We start from the raw sequence: 24,189 nt of genomic DNA, 5'->3' as shown, positions 1-24,189 counted from the left end.
CTAGTTATTGATCAGAAATGGTTTTCCATGTTCAGGCCCCTGTGACCTTTACCTTTGATGGAGTGACCCCAAAATCAATAGGGGTCATCTACTCTTCATGACCAATCATCCTATGAAGTTTCAACATTCTGGGTCAAGTGGTTCTCTAGTTATTGATCGGAAATGGTTTTCCATGTTCAGGCCCCTGTGACCTTGACCTTTGATGGAGTGACCCCCAAAATCAATAGGGGTCATCATCTACTCTTCATGATCAATCATCCTATTAAGTTTCAACATTCTGGGTCAAGTGGTTCTCTAGTTATTGATCGGAAATGGTTTTCAATGTTCAGGCCCCTGTGACCTTGACCTTTGACGGAGTGACCCCAAAATCAATATGGGTCATCTACTCTTCATGACCAATCATCCTATGAAGTTTCAACATTCTGGGTCAAGTGGTTCTCTAGTTATTGATCGGAAATGGTTTTCAATGTTCATGCCCCTGTGACCTTGACCTTTGACGGAGTGACCCCAAAAACAATAGGGGTCGTCTACTCCAGCAGCCCTACAACCCTATGAAGTTTGAAGGTTCTAGGTCAAATGGTTCTCCAGTTATTGCTCGGAAATGAAGTGTGACGTACGGACGGACGGAAGGATGACAGGGCAAAAACAATATGTCTCCTGGGGGAGACATAACAATGGAAAGATTACAATAAATACTACATTTCTTTATTTTACTGGCTTTAAAAAGATTTTTGCACCTTTATTTAGTATTTTTATTTAGTTTGTACAGCTAAATCAATATACCTGAAATATTACATATTTTATCAGTAAATAATTTTCATAAAATAAATATGAAATGAATGTAAAATATATATATATATTGGTCATTTAAAATAAAGGTTAAGTTTAATGCCAAATCTGATGAAGATTGTCATTTCTAATACTTTCTCAGTAACATTGCGCATATTTTCATTTCAAAGATGTTGGATAGTCAGGATGATAATAAGTGATCCCTAATTTGTCTTCCTTAATACCTTGCTATATGGTCTATAACAAACTTGTCCATCTTTCAATTTCAACAGCACCATTAACTGTTAAAAGGGGTGCAAAACAAAAAGATACTGACTGAATGGGAAACAGTGCAGGTCATGATTAGACTGCACGGATGTGCAGGCTGATCATGATCTGCACTGGCCGCAAAGGCAGAATCAATCGTGTCCAGTATGATAAGGGTTAAACACACTTTGTGCTGACCTGTGAAAATAGCAATGTGCTTTGGTACTCATATTCTTCACGACTAAAGTAAAATAAATGCAAATTGAGTTAAGTATAATGATAACATGAATCTGCTGAAAGTTTCAGTCTCCAACAACATGGCATCCCTGTTTTCATCTTTAACAATGTCATGGATTGATAATGGAAAGTCTTACAACTTTTAACATTCCATCTGTTTGTTTAATAGCTAATAAATGCATCATAGTAGTTAATGCGCCCACTTCAAATCAACTCTCTCTGCTCTGGTTCAAATTTCTCACAAGGAAGATTTTCCATTCCAGTACAGCTTATACCAGCAGTGGCAACAGGCAAGTGATCCAAAGTCTTCCAGGGAGACAACATAATGACCGAGTTTGGTGTAGTTGAAAATTTACCTTAAACCAGTACGGTATAATGTAAGTTTCACTATGACAAATCAATTATTCAGTTTCGTGGTATAACTAATGAGATGATATCACGAGGATGTTAGTAGTTTAACCCGTTCATCTTTCATACTGTATATCACAATACAGTTGCATCTGAAAATATAAAATTAAATTTAGTTACTTCTGGTGGAGGGGAGGAGGGGGTGAGGGGAGGACAGGCTATTTCATGGATTTCAAATTCTAAAAGATCAAACAAATAGGTTTTTACCTGTTCATTAGGATCAAAGATTGTGGATTAACACAATCACAAAATTCCTGAATACCAAGGATTTTTACTGTTTTAACGTAAATCTAGAGTTAAATTTTCCCCATAAGAGTATTTGAGCCATGCCATGGGAAAACCAACAGTGGGTATGCGACCAGCATGGATCCAGACCAGCCTGCGCATCTGCGCAGTCTGGTCAGGATCCATGCTGTTCGCTAACAGTTTCTCCAATTCCAATAGGCTTTAAAAGCAAACAGCATGGATCCTGACCAGACTGCGCGGATGCGCAGGCTGGTCTGGATCCATGCTGGTCGCATACCCACTATGTTGGTTTTCTCATGGCGTGGCTCATTTTGTAAACTCCATCTTAAATGAAGTATATTTTGCAAGGAATTTATGATTATGTATAATTCATACTCATTCGCATTCAAGTGTTACATGTAAGTTCCGTACCAGTTAAAAATAAAAATGGTATTTTCACTGTTTGAAGCAGAGAAAATATTAATTTTATTTTACTGATAAATTTCAGTATTTCTCTGAAAAGCATAAAATAAATAATTCTGTTTGTGTACACGTGTGTATATGTTGGTACAAAAAAAAAAAACGTACTTCTTTTCAAATACCAGTGTATATATTTGGTCCGTTATTTTACTCATATACTTCTTGTATCTTGGCAGTCTGAAATAAGATATCAATGCAATATATATCAAAGTTTTCTCTCTAAAATAATTTAATGAATTCATATAGTAACAGTTTCACTATTCATCAATGACTAAATTGTGACAATGAATGCAGGAAAAAGAGATTTTGCAATCCACGATTGCTTGTTAATGACCCTGAATAGGTAGAGAAGTTTATTCAAAAATATATTTTCTTCACAGAAGAAAGATCACAAAATCAGTACTTACTTTTCTATAACAGTACCTATACTCGATTCAAAGTCTTTCTCCGTGGAGTCCACCTGAAACAATAAAGCATTAGTTCAAGTGTTAACTGATATCTAGATTTTGTACTGATAAATAAGAGCACCGCAACGCGGAGCAATATACGCCCGGAGGTATGACCTTTGACCCCCAAATGTGACCTTGACCTTGAAGCGAGTCATCCGAAACCATGTGCTCTGCACATTGTCTCGATGTGGTGAACATTTGTGGCAAGTTTTTTTTTAAAATCCTTCAAGCAGTTCAAGAGTTACAGAGCGGACACCAGACAAAGTCATATGACCTCTGACCCACAAGTGTGACCTTGGCCTTGAAGCGAGCCATCCAAAACAGGTGCTTTGCACGTCGTCTTGATGTGGTGAACATTTGTGTCAAGTTTCTTTGAAATCCTTCAAGGGGTTCAAGAGTTACAGAGCAGACATGAAATTGCTAACGGCCAGATGGACACCAGTGTCAGAACATAATACGTCCCTTCGGGCTGTAAAAATGACAATGTCCCTAACTAGGACAATGCAGTTGTTATAATTACAGTAATAATATAGCCATCTAAAACATCTATTAACCTTCTTTTAAACAACATATTTTCAAGTGACCAAAATGTAACAGAATTTATAAACAGTCAAACAACACAAGGTTTAGTTTCTGCCTAAGGCATACATATTTCTCCAAGAGAGTCATTAAAATCTTCAGTTTCAACCAAGTTACAGGAAATATTAAAAACATAAATTTTGCCTTGAATTGATCACTTGCGAATATTATTGAGTTTTTTAGTAAATGCTAAAAAGTTCTCACCTCTAGAAAAGCTGTGATGACTTTGATGGCAGAACTAGGTAAATCCACAGCAATCACTTCTATACATTTCATATTTAACCATGGAAAACACGTGTTCACTTGCGACACAACCTGCAAAGAAAAAAAACTGCAAGCACACACAGAGATTTGCTTAATTTACCTAATGTATCTAGTGTCTTATGGACAAATAAAGCCTGTGTAATTGCTCAAGAAAAGGGGCCTCTAAACGTTATGTCAAATACAAGAATTTCGACAAATTCAATGGCATAATACTGCGGCACATTGAAGCAATCTTGCCCTTTAATATGTGCAAGTTAATATATATTCTGTCTTAATTTCATGAAAATTGCTCAAGTAATATAGTTTCAGTATTCACTATGGAAAATACAACAATTCAGACTTATATAAGGGCAATAACTCTGTGTAACCATAACAATCTTTGCCAAAGACTAATCTTGAGTGAGACCTCTGGACTAGTTACATTCTGTGTGTTATAAAAATTGTTTAAGGGAAGCATTATCAAGGTAAAACTTGCAATATTAATTAAATGAAGGGTCTTTACTTTCTGTCATCATTGAACATGTTGAAAATCACTCACTGTAGACTTATAGCCAGGGCTTCGGAAATTTGCCGGTTTGTCGGTTTTGGACCGATTTTTGACTTTTCAGACCGATTCGTGAAGTGAAAAAACGAAAACAAGAGGGCCATGATGGCCCTATATCGCTCACCTGTTATCACTGCACTTGAGGACAAGAAGGTCCTCAGAAAAAATATCTTAAGTCCAAAGGACAGGAACAACAAAGGGAAGAAATTTAACCAAAAAGAAAAAAAAATTCTTACAAGGTATAGATATGTCAAAATACACCTAAAAATTGGAGGTACCATCCATGTTGTACCACAGAAAAGTGGTCTCGGTTTTTCCCTACAGCCAATAATAAACAAGAGGACCATGATGGTCCTGAATCGCTCACCTCTTCCCACATGACCCAGTTTTGAGTATGACATCGTTTTTTCTATTATTTGACATAGTGACCTAGTTTTTGAGCTCATGTGACCCAGTTTTGAACTTGACCTAGATATTTTCAAGATAAAAATTCTGACCAATTTTCATGAAGATCCATTGAAAAATATGGTCTCTAGAGAGGTCACAAGGTTTTTCTATTATTTGACTTATTGACCTAGTTTTCGAAGGTACGTGACCCTGTTTTGAACTTTACCTAGATATCATCAAGGTGAACATTCTCACTAATTTTCATGAAGATCTCGTGAAAAAAATGGCCTCTAGAGAGGTCACAAGGTTTTTCTATTTTTATACCTACTGGCCTAGTTTTTGACCGCACGTGACCCAGTTTCGAAAATGACCTAGATATCATCAAGATAAACATTCAGACCAACTTTCATACAGATCCCATGAAAAATATGGCCTTTAGAGAGGTCACAAGGTTTTCCTATAATTTGACCTACTGACCTAGTTTTTGATAGCACGTGGCCCACGTTACCTACTGACCTAGTTTTTGACCGCACGTGACCCAGTTTCGAAAATGACCTAGATATCATCAAGGTGAACATTCAGATCAATTTTCATGAAGATCCATTGAAAAATATGGCCTCTAGAGATGTCAAAAGATTTTTCTAATTTTAGACCTACTGACCTCGTTTTGACCACAGTTGACCCAGTTTCAAAACTGACCTAGATATCATCAAGATGAACATTCAGACCAATTTTCATACAGATCCCATGAAAAAGTATGGCCTCTAGAGAGGTCACAAGGTTTTTTTATTATTTGACCTACCGACCTAGTTTTTTAAGGCATGTGACCCAGTTTCAAACTTGACCTAGATATCATCAAGGTGAACATTCTGACCAATTTTCATGAAGATCCATTCAAGGGTATGGCCTCTAGAGAGGTCACAAGGTTTTCTATTTCAAGACCTACTGACCTAGTTTTTGATCGCAGTTGACCCAGTTTCAAACTTGACCTATATATCATCAAGATAAACATTCAGACCAACTTTCATACAGATTCCATGAAAAATATGGCCTCTAGAAAGGTCACAACGTTTTTTCATTATTTGACCTACTGACCTAGTTTTTGATGGCACGTGCCCCACTTTCGAACTTGACCTAGATATCATCAAGATGAACATTCTGACCAATTTTTATGAAGATCCATTCACAAGTATGGCCTCTAGAGAGGTCACAATGTTTTTCTATTTTAGACCTACTGACCTAGTTTTTGACTGCACATGACCCTGTTTCGAACTTGACCTAGATATCATCAAGATGAAAATTCAGAATAACTTTCATACAGATCCCATGAAAAATATGGCCTCTAGAGAGGTCACAAGGTTTTTCTATTATTTGACCTACTGACCTAGTTTTTTTAGATATGTGACCCACTTTCGAACTTGACCTAGATATCATCAAGGTGAACATTCTGACCAATTTTCATGAAGATCTCATGAAATATATGGCCTCTAGAGAGGTCACAAGGTTTTTCTATTTTTAGACCTACTGACCTAGTTTTTGACCGCACGTGACCCAGTTTCGAACCTAACCTAGATATCATCAAGATGAACATTCAGACCAATTTTCATACAGATCCCATGAAAAATATGGCCTTTAGAGAGGTCACAAGGTTTTCCTATTATTTGACCTACTGACCTAGTTTTTGATGGCACGTGACCCACTTTCGAACTTGACCTAGATATCATCAAGGTGAACATTCAGAATAACTTTCATACAGATCCCATGAAAAATATGGCCTCTAGAGAAGTCACAAGGTTTTTCTATTATTTGATCTACTGACCTAGTTTTTTTAGATATGTGACCCACTTTCGAACTTGACCTAGATATCATCAAGGTGAACATTCTGACCAATTTTCATGAAGATCTCATGAAATATATGGCCTCTAGAGAGGTCACAAGGTTTTTCTATTTTTAGACCTACTGACCTAGTTTTTGACCGCACGTGACCCAGTTTCGAACCTGACCTAGATATTATCAAGATGAACATTCAGACCAACTTTCATACAGATCCCATGAAAAATATGGCCTTTAGAGAGGTCACAAGGTTTTTCTATTATTTGACCTACTGACCTAGTTTTTGATGGCACGTAACCCAGTTTCGAACTTGACCTAGATATCATCAAGGTGAACGTTCTGACCAATTTTCATGAAGATCTTGTGAAATATATGGCCTCTAGAGAGGTCACAAGGTTTTTCTATTTTTAGACCTACTGACCTAGTTTTTGATGGCACTTGACCCAGTTTCGAACTTGACCTAGATATCATCAAGGTGAACATTCTGACCAATTTTCATGAAGATCTCATGAAATATATGGCCTCTAGAGAGGTCACAAGGTTTTTCTATTTTTAGACCTACTGACCTAGTTTTTGATGGCACGTGACCCAGTTTCGAACTTGACCTAGATATCATCAAGGTGAACATTCTTACCAAATTTCATAAACATCCCACGAAAAATGTGACCTCTAGAGTGGTCACAAGCAAAAGTTTACGGACGGACGGACTAACGCACGGACGGACGGACGACGGACGACGGACGCTGCGTGATCACAAAAGCTCACCTTGTCACTATGTGACAGGTGAGCTAAAAATCGGTCCCGTAAAAATGGAGAAAAGTATAAATTTCGGTCTGATATCTCAATACACGATGACCTGCCAAGCAGGAAATTGTTAGTCGCACCCTCAGATAATCAATAAACGTGTCAAACAGTCTGGTTGTCACTTTGATAATCGGTCCGCAATTAGCACGTGACGCAATCAGTGCTCGCGCGGCACATCCTTTAATGTTTGCAGACAGCCGACTGCAATGTATTAAACATTTTTGACTGGTTTCCAATTGTTTCTGACAGGTTCCAAATCATTTCGACGGGGATCCACTTCATTTATTTAGAATCCGACGGATGGCTTATTTCAAAAGGCTATGTTTGATCAAGGGTAAAAAACAAATGGTCACTGCATTTAATCAACGCGCTATAATTGTACATTATAGGTCTTTGATTTAATGAGACATCACACGAAAAACCGATAAAAATAATTTCTATAATTACTTGATTAGAAAAAATTACATGATTCATTTTTTGGGGCTCCAGTTGAAACAAGTGCAGAAAATCATCTTTGCAACCTGACTGTACAAAAAAGAAAAAGAAAAAATGGACTGGCAAACACGAATGGTAAAGAAAACCGGGGTGGCGCTGTTTATCAAATCGGTCTTTTTAAAAACGCTTCAAAATGAAATTTTGTTTACATCAGAAGAGAACATATAACTTTATCAAATGTAGTTGCTTATTGAAGTACAACGTAAGTGAAATGAAATATCGGTGGCCAACCCGCGTGATCTTTTGGTACTATACATGCGGGAAATTCGATCTCAGCGTTCACATAACGGACACATTCGGTCCGCGGCAGAGTATTCTTAAAATACTGAGGCTGTTTAGCAGAGAATATATGTCGTGTAATTCACTTTGACGCATTGTATTTTATAGAATTCCGTCAAAGAATGAGGAAACATCACAAAGTATCTGCCGTGTATACGGTACCGAAGTCACGTGGGCTTTTAGACTAGTTACGTGCATGGTGTCAATTGCCTAAGCAATTTTATCCTTGCAAGTATTTTCTCGGAAAAACATCGAAAATTAAACAAAGTAACGACAACTCATAACACTGAATAACTGTCTTCATTGTATGGTAACTCGCGGTGACCAGTAACTCATATTTAATGAATGACATGCTTATTTCTTTACTCTATCACGTTTTACAAAATATGTAATATTGTGAATGCGTGGGTGGGGTAGTGTTGACATCAGGATTTTCGTTTCGGACCGATTGAGTTATCAAAATTTCCGGAGCCCTGCTTATAGCTAGATCAATATTACATGAATCTTTCATTCTTTTCAGTTGTTCTATATCCTTGTACCAAACATTCATAAAATCCATCGGTTGCAAATGGAAAATAGGCAAAAGGTACAACAGAGAAGCACATTTTATTTCTGGATATCTTTTAATTCTAAGGGCTGAGAAATATGTTCATGAGTAATGCATTTCAAACAGGGACCACAAACTCTGCCACACATACTAACATATCCTGTACTGAGATTTTTGTAGAGAAAAGTAACTTTGTGGTACAGTTAGAAGAGTATATTAATCGATTTTTTAATTACAAATGTATTCTATTGAAAAAATTTGTAAAAAAGTATCTTTTTAAAAAAAAATTGAACAACTGACATCTTTTTTTTACCTGGGCCTCATGTTTTCTCCTCACATTAGATGCCAGTTTTACATCTTGAGGTATAAAGTTGAAGCTCCAGGTGAGATTACTTCCTGCTGAAGACTGGGACACATTCTCAGAATGAGAAACATTAGACTGGTTCTGTTTATTTCCTGTTGTCTGACTAGATGATTTGGGTTCCCTGCAAAATATCCATTAAAACTTGTATATATCAAACTCAAACAATTTCATAACTTGTGTGTTCTCATACAGACATATCAAACCTGGGTTATTAAGATGGTTGTCATTGCTGTTTAAGTAGAATGTACAGTGAACTTCTATCTGTAATATTTCTAAAGTATGACATCAATTCCAAAAATTCCTATAACCACAATTATCTCACTGTCTTCAAGTTTTTTTCGCATTTCTATTGGTCAAGAGACATCAGGTGCTGACCTCACATATTCCATATCTGGTGAGTAATTTTCTGATGTGGATTTTGATCAAAATAAAGTGGCTGCTGCTTAGCTTGCATACTCTAACTAGGTTAGATTATTACAGCTCCAACTCCAGAATATCTTTTCTGAGAAAAATTTAGTGTGTTATTGCCTTATTTGTCCTCTCAAGTATGAGAAAATAGCCAAAAGAAACAGAAGTAGAAGAATGACATCTATTTGTGGGTGATTAATGTAAATGACATTGAATTACTGTTTAGAATCTAAGTCATTGCAGAATGGACTGGAATGTTTCTAGAATTACTGAAAAGAAAACAGTTCATAACATGTTACATCTACATAAGCTTTTGTGGTTTGTGATTCAATCAAAATACAGTTCATTGTGAATTGTGTGGCTGGTGTTTATAGACTATAAAAAATATTACATTCACCAACACATTATGACTGCAAGATTCCAGTATACACTGTCATTAGCTATGTTTACTTAGTAAAACCTGTCTTGATCACACTACTATTTCCTCCTAAATAGCTTATTTTTAGCCTGTACCATTCGTATGTACAGTTATTACTTATTGAGCAAATACTTAAGTACAGAGAAGTCAGCAAGATATGGATTTCATTAGAAACTTTAATATTTATTATATGTAACGTCCAAATTCAGAAAAAAAAAGAAGTAAATGACAGTCAACATGGATTGTTTGTGACCATATACAGGATATATGCCATCAAAGAAATTTATATCAGATGAAAGCCTATGAACATATTATCATATATCTTAAAACAAAATGTTGAATGCTCACGTTTCCAAGACTTGAAGCTTCTGCTGCAAAAATTCTACCAGGACAGAAGCTGACATCACTTTCTCTGTAATTTTTTCCTTTTCTATAGATCTGACCTGTGTAAACATGGAACAAAATACGAAACATTCAACACTCCCAAAGATCATTTTTATATCATCTTTAAAAATTATGTATATAATGATTGTTGTCTCATCTAAGTTGCGCTGACACTGTTACAAAAAGTGATTTACATCAATCTATGTTCCGTTAGTATACTTTATATAAACTTTTTAACATCCTGCTTTTGCAAGCATCTCAATCTATTTCAAGCTACATGTTGGACAATGGTGCCCCCACTTACTTTTACTGTACTGATGTATGTTACCTGTTTATAAAACAAGACAATTACTTTGGGATGGGGGTGTGGTGGGAGTTTGCCGTGTGAGTTTGTAGAGTGAAGAGTGGAGTGGGTGGTGGTCTTTCATCCATCCATCTGTCCATCAGAGTACCCTTTCAAATGCTGTGCAGATCAAAACATATTTGACTTACAGTCATCAAGCACAACAGAACTGTTATTCAGCATGTGCAAGTACCTCGCTCCCAGCAAAACAAGAGCTCCTAGAACACGAAATGCCTTGACCTTGACCTCCGACCTACTGACCTCAAAATATAAAGGGGTCATTTGCTGGTCATGATCAACCTCCCTATCAAGTTTCGTGATCCTAGACCCAAGCATTCTCAAGTTATCGTCCAGAAACTGTTCAACTGTTCCGGATCACTGTGACCTTGACCTTTGGCCTACTAACCTCAAAATCAATAGGGATCATCTGCTGGTCATGACCAACCTCCCTATCAACTTTCATGATCCTAGGCCAAAGCCTTCTGTTATCATCCGGAAACTGTTTAACTGTTCCAGGTCACTGTGACCTTGACCTTTTACCTACTGACCTCAAAATCAATAGGGGTCATCTGCTGATCATAACCAACCTCCCTATCATGTTTTGTGATCCTAGGCCAAAGCGTTCTCAAGTTATCATACAGAAACTGTTTAAATGGTCCAGGTCACTGTGACCTTGACCTTTAACCTACTGACCTCAAAATCACTAGGGGTCATCTTGCTGGTTATGATCAACCTCCCTATCAACTTTCATGATCCTAAGCCCAAGCCTTCTCGATTTATTACCTAGAAACTGTCTAACTGTTCTGGGTCACTGTGACCTTGACCTTTGACCTACTGACCTTAAAATCAATAAGGGTCATTTATTGGTCATGACTAACCTCCCTAAAAAGTTTCGTGATCCTAGGCCAAAGGGTTCACAAGTTATTGTCCAGAAACCGTTTAACTGTTCCGGGTCACTGTGACCTTGACCTTTGAATTACTACCTTCAAAATCAATAGGGGTCATCTGCTGGTCATGACCAACCTCCTTATCAACTTTCATGATCCTAGGTCTAAGCATTCTTGAGTTCTCAATCAGAAACCATTTAACTGTTCCCGGTCACTGTGACCTTGACCTTTGACCAACTGATCTCAAAATCAATAGGAGTCATCTGCTGGTCATGATCAACCTCCCTATCAACTTTAATGATCCTAGGCCCAATCGTTCTTGAGTTATCATCCAGAAACGGATTGGTCTACGGACCCACTGACCAACCGACATCTGCAAAACAATATTCTCCTCCTTCTAAGCGGGGCATAAAAATGGTTTGAAGAAAACAGGAAATTACTGAAAACAGTGAAACAGACATACCCTAACATTAGATCCTTCAGAGTCCTTCAATATGACTAGATTAGATATACCATGGGCTCTACAGTAATCCTGAATCTCTTCCTGACCCTGTCAACAAACAAATATACTAAGTCTAATGTGCACTGATACCAGAAATATAATTCAAAATGTATAAACAACTTGCTGGTAAGACATGAAACATCTACTAAGGCGCTTCAGTTTTAAGCATTCACTGAACAAAGATCAACTTTATCAATATTACAAACCTGGCATCACTTTTGTGGAAGAAACTCACGTCAAATATTAACAGTCTGCTCAGCTAGAACCAAAGTTTACATAGTAATTTTCACAGTGAATCAAGCTGGAACTGTGATAAAGTAGTTGGTACTTATCACATTATGGAAAGAATTTCAAATCATTTTTAACACATGAAAGAAAACATTATCAAATTTTTTATGTAAACCAGACAATACATGTTTACTTTAACTTGTTTACATTTAGTTGTTTTCAACAGATCTTAAACATATGATTTATGTATGAATTGCTAGCCAGTTGTTATACACACCTCAAGTGTATCATGTAAAATTTCAGTCTTTAATCCAGCACTCCATAGCTCCCTGACTAGATTCATTCTCTCTTTCTCCATTGGTTTATGACCTATTGTACACACTAATACATCATATGCACTCGGTGGCTGAAACTGAAAACTTAACAATTTTATATTTTCCAATTCCTGTAAAATCATCTAATTTCATGGGCATGAAATTTCATGGTTTGAGCAAAAATTAATATTACATGGGGATAAGAATTGTGGATTTAAACCTTTTAAGATAAAATGAATGCAAATGTTGTTTGTTCTTTGGGATTTAATTTAATTTATGGACTGGCACAACCATGAAATCCACAAAAGATTGTTCTCCATGAATATCAATAATTTCACAGTAGTCCAAGATTACTTAGGTTCCTTTCATAGGTACTTAATCTTCTACACAGAACTTCAAATTTCAAAAAAATCTGCATGGATACTGCTCTGCTAAAGGATTCTTTGCACAAAATTCTAGTCTGATTTAAGTACAAGTAGCCATAGGAAAAATACTTCTGGTATATCCTACAACTATCAATATATCATATGAACCAGAACCAATAAATGAGCCGCGCAATGAGAAAACCAACATAGTACATTTGCAACCAGCATGGATCCAGACCAGCCTGTGCATTTAAGCAGTCTGGTCAGGATCCATGCTGTTCGCTTTCAAAGCCTATTGCAAATAGAGAAACCATGCTGGTCGCAAACACACTATGTTGGTTTTCTCATGGCACGGCTCAAATGTCAATTGCTGCACTTTCAGTGGACATGTCTATTTTATACTAGACAAAAAAAATAAAGATATTTACTACATTGGTGATAACATCTGATAAAACAATGAGTTAAGTGCTATAACATTTGGGTCAGAAAAAGAGATCGCTTAAAGTCAATACTTTTGTTTCGAAGAACTAATTTTAATAATGCATATAATCCATGACATACATTTACAGTGTTCAAGCAAGTCTGATAGAACATGAAGTTTTGTCAATTTTTATTTTCACAGATATACTTATTTATTTTTATCTTTTGCAGCACTTTAACTTCATACACAAGGTCAGTCAGAACTCATTTTTCAAACTGAATGAACAGTTAATAGTAAAAATCACACTATTAAATCGAAAAGGAGATAGAAATGACATTCAAAACACAGCATTTTTGTAGATAAATTGCTAACTAGTTGTCTCTTCCACTGATAAAGCAACAAGTAGGTTATTGTGTATCAGCACAGCACTATGAACACAAAACAGTAACTTATACTTAATTTTCTACATGCAAAACTGACTAAATGTGCAACGTTTCAAACATATTTATTAGTGTAGTTCAAGATATTTCTAGATTCAATTAAATAAACCTTGTAAATATTTTTCAATGACATACCTCTGGTTGGTCTAACATGGCTGTTACAATCTTCTCAAATGCAACGCTAACACCCACACCAGACTGTTTACATACTTTTGGCGTTAATATACTGTGTTGTGGCTCAAACTGTTTCATCTGAAATGAACACAATTGATTTAAAAAAAAATTACTTTACAGAGCTCTTATATATCAATAATACACAAAATGTCTTATATTAAAACTTTGCAAATACTTTGAGCTGAAGTTCTAATATCTTTACATACATGTACACATACCTTAATTTTCGGCCTTCATTTCATATTTTGTGCAAATATCTTTTTCTCAGCTTAACGTTTAATCACATGTATTTCAACAAAAATTGTCACATATATTAAATCAAGACTTTACAGAATTCTGCCAGAATAGATCCCTAAATGATAAGAACTTAACTACAAACACCTGAATTTTCCAACAAGTAAAGTTTTTCATAAAACTCTAATTTGATAAGCCTAAGTATGGAAAAACATAAACTTACAAGAACATCATATCTGCCTCCAGTTGCAAGAACTTCCGAGACAGTTTTCTTCTTTCTCACCATATCTATTGCCACTTGAAACGTCACTCCATTATACATATCCATACTGTAGATCCAGCCTACATTTACTTTCACCTGAAATATACACAACTTTCACTCAACTACAAATACAGTCATTCATAAAAACCTGCAATAACTTCATTTGTGAATATTCAAGCTTACCTCCAAGTAATAATTCAGCCTTGCATGATTGATTTAAGTGGCTTTATTAATGTTGTTTCTTTTGGGTTTATCGCCTTTTTAAACTGTTACAGTATTTCAGATATGTAACAGCAGGCAGTTAACCTGACCAGAGTTCCTAGATTCTGCACTGGGTCCCGTACTTACCTGTTCTCGGCAAGTAGCTGCCAACTTCTCCACATGCATCATCAGTGGAAGACAAAATGATTTCAGACACTAAAACTTTTATAAAAATCTTCACTGAAAACATAAGCCTCAACTCCTTACCATACTCATAACACTGTGATCCGTAAAACTGTGCTTTCTCTACTAAGCATAGCAGGCAGACAGGGTTTTATTGAAATGATGTGTTAAGAAGTTTCTATTTTTTTGGTATAAAATACAGAGGACTGTTTAAAATGTATGATAACCAAACCCTGTGTGTATGAAACAAGAGTTCGTAGAAAATGAAATGCCCCCCACCCCCTTGATGCATTCAGTTATCCCTATCAACTTTCATGATCCTAAGCCTAAGCTTTCTTGAGTTATCATCCAGATAACACTGAAATGTTCTGGGTCACTGTGACCCTGACGTATGACCTACTGACCTCAAAATCAATAGGGGTCATCTGCTGGTCATGATCAACATCCTTATTAAGTTTGATGATCCTAGGCCCAAGTGTTCTTGAGTTATCATCCGGAAACCGTTTAACTGTTCCGGATCAATGTGAACTTGACTTTGACCTACTGAAGTTCTCAACTTGTAGTCCTGTTTCAGGTCACTGTGACCTTGACCTCAAAATCCATAGAGGTCATCTGCTGGTCATGACCAACATCCCCATCAATTTTCATGATCCTAGGCCTAAGTGTTCTTGAGTTATCATTTAGAAACTGTACAACTGTTCCGGGTCACTATGACCTTTACTTACTATGACTTACTGACTTCAAAATCAATAGTGTCATCTACTGGTCATGACTAACCTTCCAATCAACTTTCATGATCCTAGGCCTAATCTTCCTTGAGTTATCAAATGGAAACCATTTAACTGTTCTGGGTCACTGTGACCTTGACCTTTGACCAACTGACCTCAACAGACCAACTTACCTCAAAATCAATAGGGGTCATCTGCTGGTCATGTAATTGTTTCAGGTCACTGTGACCTTGACCTCAAAATCCATAGAGGTCATCTGCTGGTCATGACCAACCTCTCTATCAACTTTCATGATCCTAGGTCCAAGTGTTCTTGAGTTATCATCTGGAAACCGTTTGGTCTACGGACCGACCAGCCGACCGACAGACATCTGCAAAACAATATACACCTCCTTCCTCGAAGGGGGGCATAATAAAATATTTTGTATCTTTACATAAAACAGTGAATCACAAACCGGCAATTTCAATCCAAGATGTTGAGCCTTTGTCATAACAGCCTCTATCTCATGTAAACCTTGTTTAGCCAGGGAGCCAGCCTGTCATGAAAAATTGTACAGAATACATTTTTAGGTAAAAACTTTACGTACAAAAGAATCTTTCAAGTGATCAAATAGTTGGTAAATCTTACAACCCATACAAATTTATGATGAAATTATGGAAAATCAATCAATGCAGGATGGTCAGTGTCAATACCTGTACTTCTGTATGTACCTCTAACAGAACATACATGCAATGCTTTTCAATATTTGTCTGTTTCGTTGGGTAAATCGTCACACCAACACACTTATGAGTCATATGGTAGCTTTCTAGCTTTTCATGAAGGAGAAATACCCAAGACCATTTGAGCATTGTGTAAGACACAGGATGGCACCTGGGTAGAACCATCAATCTTCTGCAAGTCAGCTGGATGGCTTTCTTGCATGAAAGAGTTCTACACTTGTTGAAGTTTCGAACCCACAACAATTAGCAGCAAGGGATAATAAATCAGCAACCTTTATCACACAGCGATAAAAAGCCGCCTTCAACATTTGTAAAACTGCTACTAGTACATTTGTATTTGCACATGTTTCACCCTGAATCACAAACACAACAGCTGTTTGTTAAAATCAAATATATTTCATGGATTACTAAAATGTTTATTTCATGCAACTGAAAGTCAGGACTAACTGTTGCATGAAAATGATTGTATCAAAACAACTTGGTAAAACAGATCGTATAGCAAAAACTGAGCTTTCCAAACAGTGCAGCCTCCATTTTTATTATTACTTGTATCATTATTATTATGATTAGGTCTACAGGTGACCTACCTGTCCTTTGGTTTTAGTGATGGTTCTCAGCATGCTGTCTATTTTACTAAAATCTCCCTCTGCTTCCATCAGGTTGATAAGCATAGAGACTGACTGGTCTGATACTGACAATGTTGATAATAACTTGTGTTTGGACTTACTGTCTCTCTGGAATATTCATACATGCCTCTATGATCATGTTTATGTGCTATTACTTCAATATATTAAGACTGCACAGTATAAGTAGCTATAAAACATGAGCTGTCAGAAAACAGCAATCTTGACTATTCAAAAACCTTTACATTAAAACTTAAATGAATGAATACAGAAGTCAGAAAAGGGGAATAACTTTGTGGAAAAGTATATCAGTTTTTTAAGGACCCAAGTACTCAACTTCAGTTTATCACAATGAACAAGAACATAAGGGATTCAAAACTGTTTACAATTTTTTTCCATTGACATGTTAATTTACACATATGCAATTGCTACCAGGTTTTAAAAACATCTTTTGATAAAAAAATTGAAGCACACATACACAACATGTAAATTATACATGTACCTACTAATAAAGGCACTGTGGGAAATCATTAATACCACACAGTACCAGAACACTGTCCAAATGTTAAAATTTTCTGATCATGATGTCCCTATATAAAACGAAAAACAAGGAGCTGCGTTCAATAAACGCTTGAGTGGCATCCTTGTCCATAGATTTTGCACCTAAGTCCAAAATAAGGTCAAGGTCAAGGTCAAACTGAGGTCATGTGATGTCTGAAGATGAGGAATGGTCACAGGTTACATCTGCATTAGTATCAAGTCATTCTAGTATGGGGTATTGATGCTAGACAAAACGGTCCCATTTGGTTAACCTCGTTCAAACGGACGGACAGGACAATCACTATATGCCTCCCGCATCAGTAGATGCCGGGGGCATAAAAAAATGCGGAGTTTGTGAGACACCATACCTTTACTTCTGCCAGTGTAGCTAATGCAGAGATATGTTTATCTTCAGGTATACCATAGTGTAGTAAAACTGCTCTCAATAAAGCTGTATGGTTCAACTTAACGTAGTAGTTCCTTTGCTGAAATAATAAAATTACAACCTTTGTCTGCTGATAATTGACCATTTTCAAATAGGTACTTTTACATATCATTTCATAAGCAAATAATTAAAATAAGAAAACACAATATCCCACTCCAAGCAAGAGGGCCATGATGGCCCTTTATTGTTCATCTTAGTACCACTGCTCTTAACTGACTAACTGATGGTTCTTTATACCCAAATATAGTACACACCACTCAAAAATCTATACATGAATTTGAATACAAATTTTGCACGAGTTGTAATCTAGTTGTAATCTAGCAGTAACAGCTCAATAAGGTACATGGCAATAATTCCTAAACTGCTTGATAAATAGTCTGACCTTAGCAAAAGTAGAACTTGACTTAGCATGAATATACTAATCAAAGGACCCTATCATCCTGAGATTTGCCTCCCATGCAAATATATGTACTTAAGAATCCAGTCTGGATGAAATTGAGGTGTTTCATATTGTATAAAATATTATTATGGAGAAACTAGAGCTATCATTGAAGGTGATTAATAATCCCAGACACCACTTTAATGCAGGTAATGTGACCATGACCTTTGACCTCCATATGTAATCTTGAACTCTGACCTAGTGACCATGTTTAACAACTCTGCATATGAGCCGCGCCATGGGAAAGCCAACATAGTGGCTTTGCGACCAGCATGGATCCAGACCAGCCTGCGCATCCGCGCAGTCTGGTCAGGATCCATGCTGTTCGCTATTAGTTTCTCTAATTCCATTAGGCTTTGAAAGTGAAATGCATGGATCCTGACCAGACTGCACGAATGCGCAGGCTGGTCTGGATCCATGCTGGTCGCAAAGCCACTATGTTGGTTTTCTCATGGCACGGCTCACATCGTCTTGATGAGGTCAACAACTGAAGCTAGTTGATGAAATCCTTCCAGTAATACTGGTATATAAGATATAGAACAGACATGAAATAAAACTTTCTGACCTCAAAGTGTGACCTTAAAACTTTGATCTAGTGACCTGGATTGAACACGAATCTCATCATGATAGTGAACATATATGTGTTGATATTTAATAAACCAAACAGTCTGAAATAAAGCTATCTGACCTTTGACCTCCCTGTCCGAGGACAGAAAGTTAAGGTTTTTGAACTTTGACCTCCAATTTTGACCTTAATCTTGTACCTAGTGAATCTGATCATGAATAATTTTCATACCATCAAGGTGGTCATTTATGTGTATAGTCATTTGAAAATCAATTATCGTTTGAAATAAAGCTATCTGAACTTTGACCTCCCAGTGTGACCTTGATCTTGGATCTAGAGACCTGCAATATAAGCTCTGCTCATCCTGATGTGGTAAACAATTGAGACGATATGTCTCTGGAAAGAAATAATGGATGGACAGTGGTATGATGGACCAACAATATCTTTCAACTCCATTATAGCCCCCCATGAATCTCGTATCTGGGGGGGGGGGGGGGGGGGGATTGATATTTCACAAAAATATCACTAAGCATCTTTGGCTGTGGTGTTAATTCATTTTGTTTTTTTTATGAGTAAGTGTAAATAATACATTACAGTAAAACAAAAATTTACTGTACCAGATAAGTAAGATATACAGGATACCAAAGTTCAAAATATTTACACTAAGATAGTTTATAATAACTGCAAGAATCACTGCTACAAAAGCAGCCTACCTGTAAAGGAGGGAATTCATTGATGATATCTTGCACAACAACTAATACTTCAGCATCAGGTATCAAACTGAAATATACACAATCACCTGTCACTATACACAGTCACCATTCAATATACACAGTCACCAGTTAAAATACACAGTCATCAGTCAAGAAACACAGTCACCATTCAATATACACAGTCACCAGTCAATATACACAGTCATCAGTCAAGAAACACTGTCACCAGTCAATATACACAGTCACCAGTCAATATACACAGTCATCAGTCAAGAAACACTGTCACCAATCAATATACACAGTCACTTTTCACTATACACAGCAAATAGTCAATATACACAGTCACCATTCACTACATACAGTCACCAGTCAATATACAAAGTCTACATTCAATATACACAGCCAATAGTCAACATACACAGTCACCATTCACTATACACAGCCAATAGTCAATATACACAGTCACCATTCACTATATACAGTTATCAGTCACCATTTACTATATGCAGCCAATAGTCAATATACACAGGCACCATTCACTATACACAGTCACAATTCACTACACACAGCCAATAGTCAATATACACAGTCAACATTCACTAAACACAGTCACCAGTCAATATACACAGTAATAATACACTATACACAGCCAATAGTCAATATATACAGTCACCATTCACTATACACAGTCAACAGTCAATATGCACAGTCACCATTAACTATACACAGTCAAAAGTCAATATGCACAGTCACAAGTCAATTTACACAGTCATCATTCAATGTATCCAGTCACAATTCAATACACAAAATCACAATTCAGTAAGATAGTGATGCTTACTGAGATGTGTTATAATTGGTGAGCCAAGTACATGTAATTCACTTAGTAACAGAAAAATAAGAAAAATTTCTGACAGTGTGTCCTCATCTCGCCAGTTCACCTCGACTGTATTTCTTTTTTTTTATACTCTGGTAAACAATTAGTCAGATGACTGTATCCCTTTAAGTAAAAAAGTTTGATACCTGAGTAATAAATATTTGCAAAGTATCCCTGTAAAGTACAAACTTGAGCAAAGAATCTAAGGCTCTTGTGAAATGGTGAACACATTTCACTTGTTTTGTTAGTTCTGACAGGTAACCATTCTACTTCAAATTCTGTGTCATTAAATGTGGTTCATTTTATTCATCTCAACTTTGAATTGAGTTGCTTTGACACCAGCTATCACCTCCATATATCTTTCTACAATCTTGTGGATCGAAATACTTCCAGTCCTAATAATGAATTAAAGCAAATAAAAACAGAACATTCTATATACTTGACTTTAAGTTACTGTAAACTACAGTTATTTTACCAGAAAGAATTTCCAGTGACAATGTCAAATGCACATTCAGTGAGTTCTCTAGGGTGAAATCCCCCAACTTTCTTCCTCCTGTATACTCTATCAATACAGTATCTCTTGATGTAGCTTGTATTTGTTCGTGTGATGAAACGAGCAAATGGTACCTGCAGAAAAAACATTTTACATGATAAATCCTTTCCATATGTGAGTGTTAAGTTAACCAACTTGTCTGAAAGTTACAATCAGCAAATTTAACTAGATTATCTTTGATTCCTGCTAAAACAGGTTCATTTCAGTTGTTGTGTAGCTCTAACTCCAGAGATCAATGATAAACAAATACCCAAGGTGCCTTTCCCAATATGATTTCACACTGGAACAAAAACCCTCAGTGAAACAAACAATCTCGTGCTTGCCAAACCACAAACTAGAGAAAAAAGTATTAAGAGGCAGTCATATAAAATACTTTTTTAAATACTTGGCATGCAAGTCAGGCCTAGGATAAAACTTTATCACATGTATATACTATGGAACGATCAGTATTCATGAGCATAATTATATTACACACATCACAAACTTTTCCAAACAGTGACTTCAAAACAAGATAACTGTTTTTCCTTCTCTAAAAAAATCCACATCTATAAGAAAATGATACAAAATTTCTCTCTACCAATGTTTTTGTTGGGTTTAACTTCGCACCATCACAATCTAGGCCATATGGCGACTTTTAAGCTTTGATGATGGAGGAAGACCCCTGGTGCCCCTCCTTGCATTATTTCATCATGAGCATCGTGAGTGGGCACCTGGGTAGAACCACCGACCTTCCATGAGCCACCTGGATGGCTTCCTCACATGAAGAATTCAACGCCCCGAGTGAGGCTCGAACCCACATCGATGAGGGGCAAGTGATTCGAAGTCAGCCACCTTAACCACCCGGCCACAGAGGCCCCTCAATATTCACAGTAACTTACCCTGAGATCAAAAGGTAGACCTACAAGTCTACCACTGTGGTCCATTAGGCATGCATAGTGATCTAAATTCTCATAGAGATTCTGTTGTGGCATAAGTAACGGTGTATTCAATTTGATGGCACCGTGACGCTGGAAGACTTTCTCTAGAGTATCATTCACAAGGTGCTGTGTCAAGGAATTCTTCATGGAGATACTTCCCTGAAAAGATCAAAGAAATTATAAACAACAAGAGTGCCAGACTGTCACAAAATACGCCCGTCATCAAACTTGGGGCATAATCCAAGAGTGCCTGGGTGGTTATCTTTCTTGGCCGAGATATTATGCCCACAAATATTGTCAGCAAGTTTGGTGAAGATCGGATGAAAACTTTCAATTAAGAGTGTGGACAAGTCTAAATTCACAGTTTTTTTTAGTAATTCAAGGGCCACAATCCAAGAGTGCCTGAGGCGATTTGGCTGGTTATCACACTTGGCCGAGATATTATGCCCACAAACATTGTTAGCAAGTTTGGTGAAGATCCAATGAAACTGTTCAACTTAGAGAGAAGACACGCTTTGGATGCCGGCCGCCGCCGCCATGGGTGTTCACATAATAAGCCCCGCTTTTTCCGAGACGGTGTATAAAAATAAATTAACAGATACTATGAAAGATCACGGCAAGATTACTTGTGTCTGGCTTCATCACTCTGGTATAGGAATATTGTAGAAAGAATATAACAGTTACTCTGTGGAAGAACCATATATACAAGCATGTAATACAGAAAACTGTTTCTTAGGCTTGTTAATTTCTTTCCTACCATTAAGTTTACACCAAAAATCTTGAAACTGAATATATTATTGTTTTTCCCTGCAAATGGTTTTTCCTGCAAGCCATTTCAAAGCATCATAAAGAAAGTACAATTGTACCTTATGCATATCACTATCATATACATGATCATCAGCGAGGCTGACAGTCTGTTCGAAGAGAGCGCTGATCATTCGATGATATGATTTACTCTGTGGATCAGATATCGCAGATCTTAACACCTCATTGAGTTCCGCCTCCTCCATTTTTGACGGTGGAATGTAATCAGATTTTAAAAGTTCTTTTGATGTTGGTCTCTCATTGTAGTCATGGTTGAGCAGCCAGCGCAAGATATGGCACTAGATTTGTTAAAGAGAAATACAGAATACAAATCTATGTTAAGTCAGTACATATATACACATACATGTACATATTTATACAACAACAAGTAACATTAAGTCACCTAAGTCTCCATTTTTTGCACTGAAATGATGATAAGTGATGTTTTGCTATTGAAAAACATAAAAGACTGTCATATTCTGTTACAAAAGAAAAATTAAATTTTGGAAATATTTTCAAAAACATAATACCTGATTTTCCATTTCTGTTTGGTCGAAGTCTTCAGGAAAAATGATATCTTTTGATCGCAACTCTCCAAGAATTTTCACCCTCTCCATGCCTGTCTGTAGTGGTTTATAACACATCTCAAAGAAAATAACACCCAAACTGTAGATGTCCACTTTCTGTGCAAAACAAAAGGGAAAAGTAAAGGTTTTTTTCTATATATTTTCATGACAAAGGAATTAACTATTCTGAACATCTCAATCATTTCTGTGATTTTTAGTCATGGAATCAATCTTCTAAGGTGATAATTGAAATTTGAAAAGTTCATGATGCCTTTCAACAGTTGGCCAATCTAAATGTCTAATGTGATATTCCAATACTTTACCAATTTCCTTTTAATACTTACTCAAACCTCCGTCTGGCTTAAAACGTAATAACACAAACCTGACTATATGTTCCCCTGTTCTGTTTGATCATCATTTCTGGACTGACATAGAGCGCTGTGCCGACACGGCCTGTCAGGTTACCATCACCGAGACTTCCTGAGCGGGAAGACATGTCATGTATATCACCAGCACTAGCCATCATCAATACACCTTCCTTAAGACTATTCTAAAACACATACAAAATCATGAAAATTTTTATGTAGTTGTAAAGAACTAAAACATTAGGAGGCTCAACAGCACCATTAGTCATAACTCTCTTTACTTCCTCTACATTCAGCAGTAGTTTTAATCAATTTCATGAAACAGTTCTTCATAGACAGAGAAACAATAAAAAAGTAGATGTGCACTACAAGATTTGATGTTATTCTATTACATAAAGTGAATTCACTTCAGAGATGAACATGATTATTGCTTCCTTGATGAGCAATCTGCAAGAACTTCTCCTTCAAAGCTTTAACATTATTTAGGGAGCTTAGTTCAAAGTTAATAAGTATTTACCTTAGATATTACGTCTGAAGTGGCTAAACCAAAATCACCAATTTTGACATGGTCGTTGGAATCTAAGAAGATGTTCACCGGCTTTAAATCCCTGTGTATCATACCCTAGATAAAAGATAAAAGTACT

At 36.6% G+C, this 24,189-nt stretch overlaps 1 protein-coding gene across 1 annotated transcript in view; it reads right to left on the bottom strand.

Annotated features, from left to right (window-relative positions):
* Positions 1-274: 274 nt before the first annotated feature.
* Positions 275-24,189, bottom strand: part of LOC123543719 (eIF-2-alpha kinase GCN2-like) — a 64,319-nt gene continuing 40,404 nt past the window's right edge. The window contains exons 21-40 of the mRNA XM_045329791.2: positions 24,063-24,167; positions 23,563-23,730; positions 23,145-23,297; positions 22,677-22,913; positions 21,772-21,969; positions 20,816-20,967; positions 19,467-19,533; positions 17,673-17,789; positions 16,729-16,875; positions 15,877-15,957; positions 14,272-14,406; positions 13,776-13,892; positions 12,378-12,512; positions 11,834-11,920; positions 10,105-10,199; positions 8,880-9,051; positions 3,618-3,728; positions 2,793-2,845; positions 2,494-2,562; positions 275-1,772 (exon numbers count right to left, since the gene is read on the bottom strand). Coding sequence (XP_045185726.2) covers positions 1,709-1,772; positions 2,494-2,562; positions 2,793-2,845; positions 3,618-3,728; positions 8,880-9,051; positions 10,105-10,199; positions 11,834-11,920; positions 12,378-12,512; positions 13,776-13,892; positions 14,272-14,406; positions 15,877-15,957; positions 16,729-16,875; positions 17,673-17,789; positions 19,467-19,533; positions 20,816-20,967; positions 21,772-21,969; positions 22,677-22,913; positions 23,145-23,297; positions 23,563-23,730; positions 24,063-24,167 — 2,463 coding nt within the window. The 3' untranslated portion in view covers positions 275-1,708. The remainder of the gene's footprint in view (positions 1,773-2,493; positions 2,563-2,792; positions 2,846-3,617; positions 3,729-8,879; positions 9,052-10,104; positions 10,200-11,833; positions 11,921-12,377; positions 12,513-13,775; positions 13,893-14,271; positions 14,407-15,876; positions 15,958-16,728; positions 16,876-17,672; positions 17,790-19,466; positions 19,534-20,815; positions 20,968-21,771; positions 21,970-22,676; positions 22,914-23,144; positions 23,298-23,562; positions 23,731-24,062; positions 24,168-24,189) is intronic.

Source organism: Mercenaria mercenaria, chromosome 1 (assembly GCF_021730395.1).
Source record: "Mercenaria mercenaria strain notata chromosome 1, MADL_Memer_1, whole genome shotgun sequence".
In the NCBI taxonomy this organism is placed as follows: domain Eukaryota; kingdom Metazoa; phylum Mollusca; class Bivalvia; order Venerida; family Veneridae; genus Mercenaria; species Mercenaria mercenaria.
This window is presented reverse-complemented; position numbering and strand designations above follow the sequence as displayed.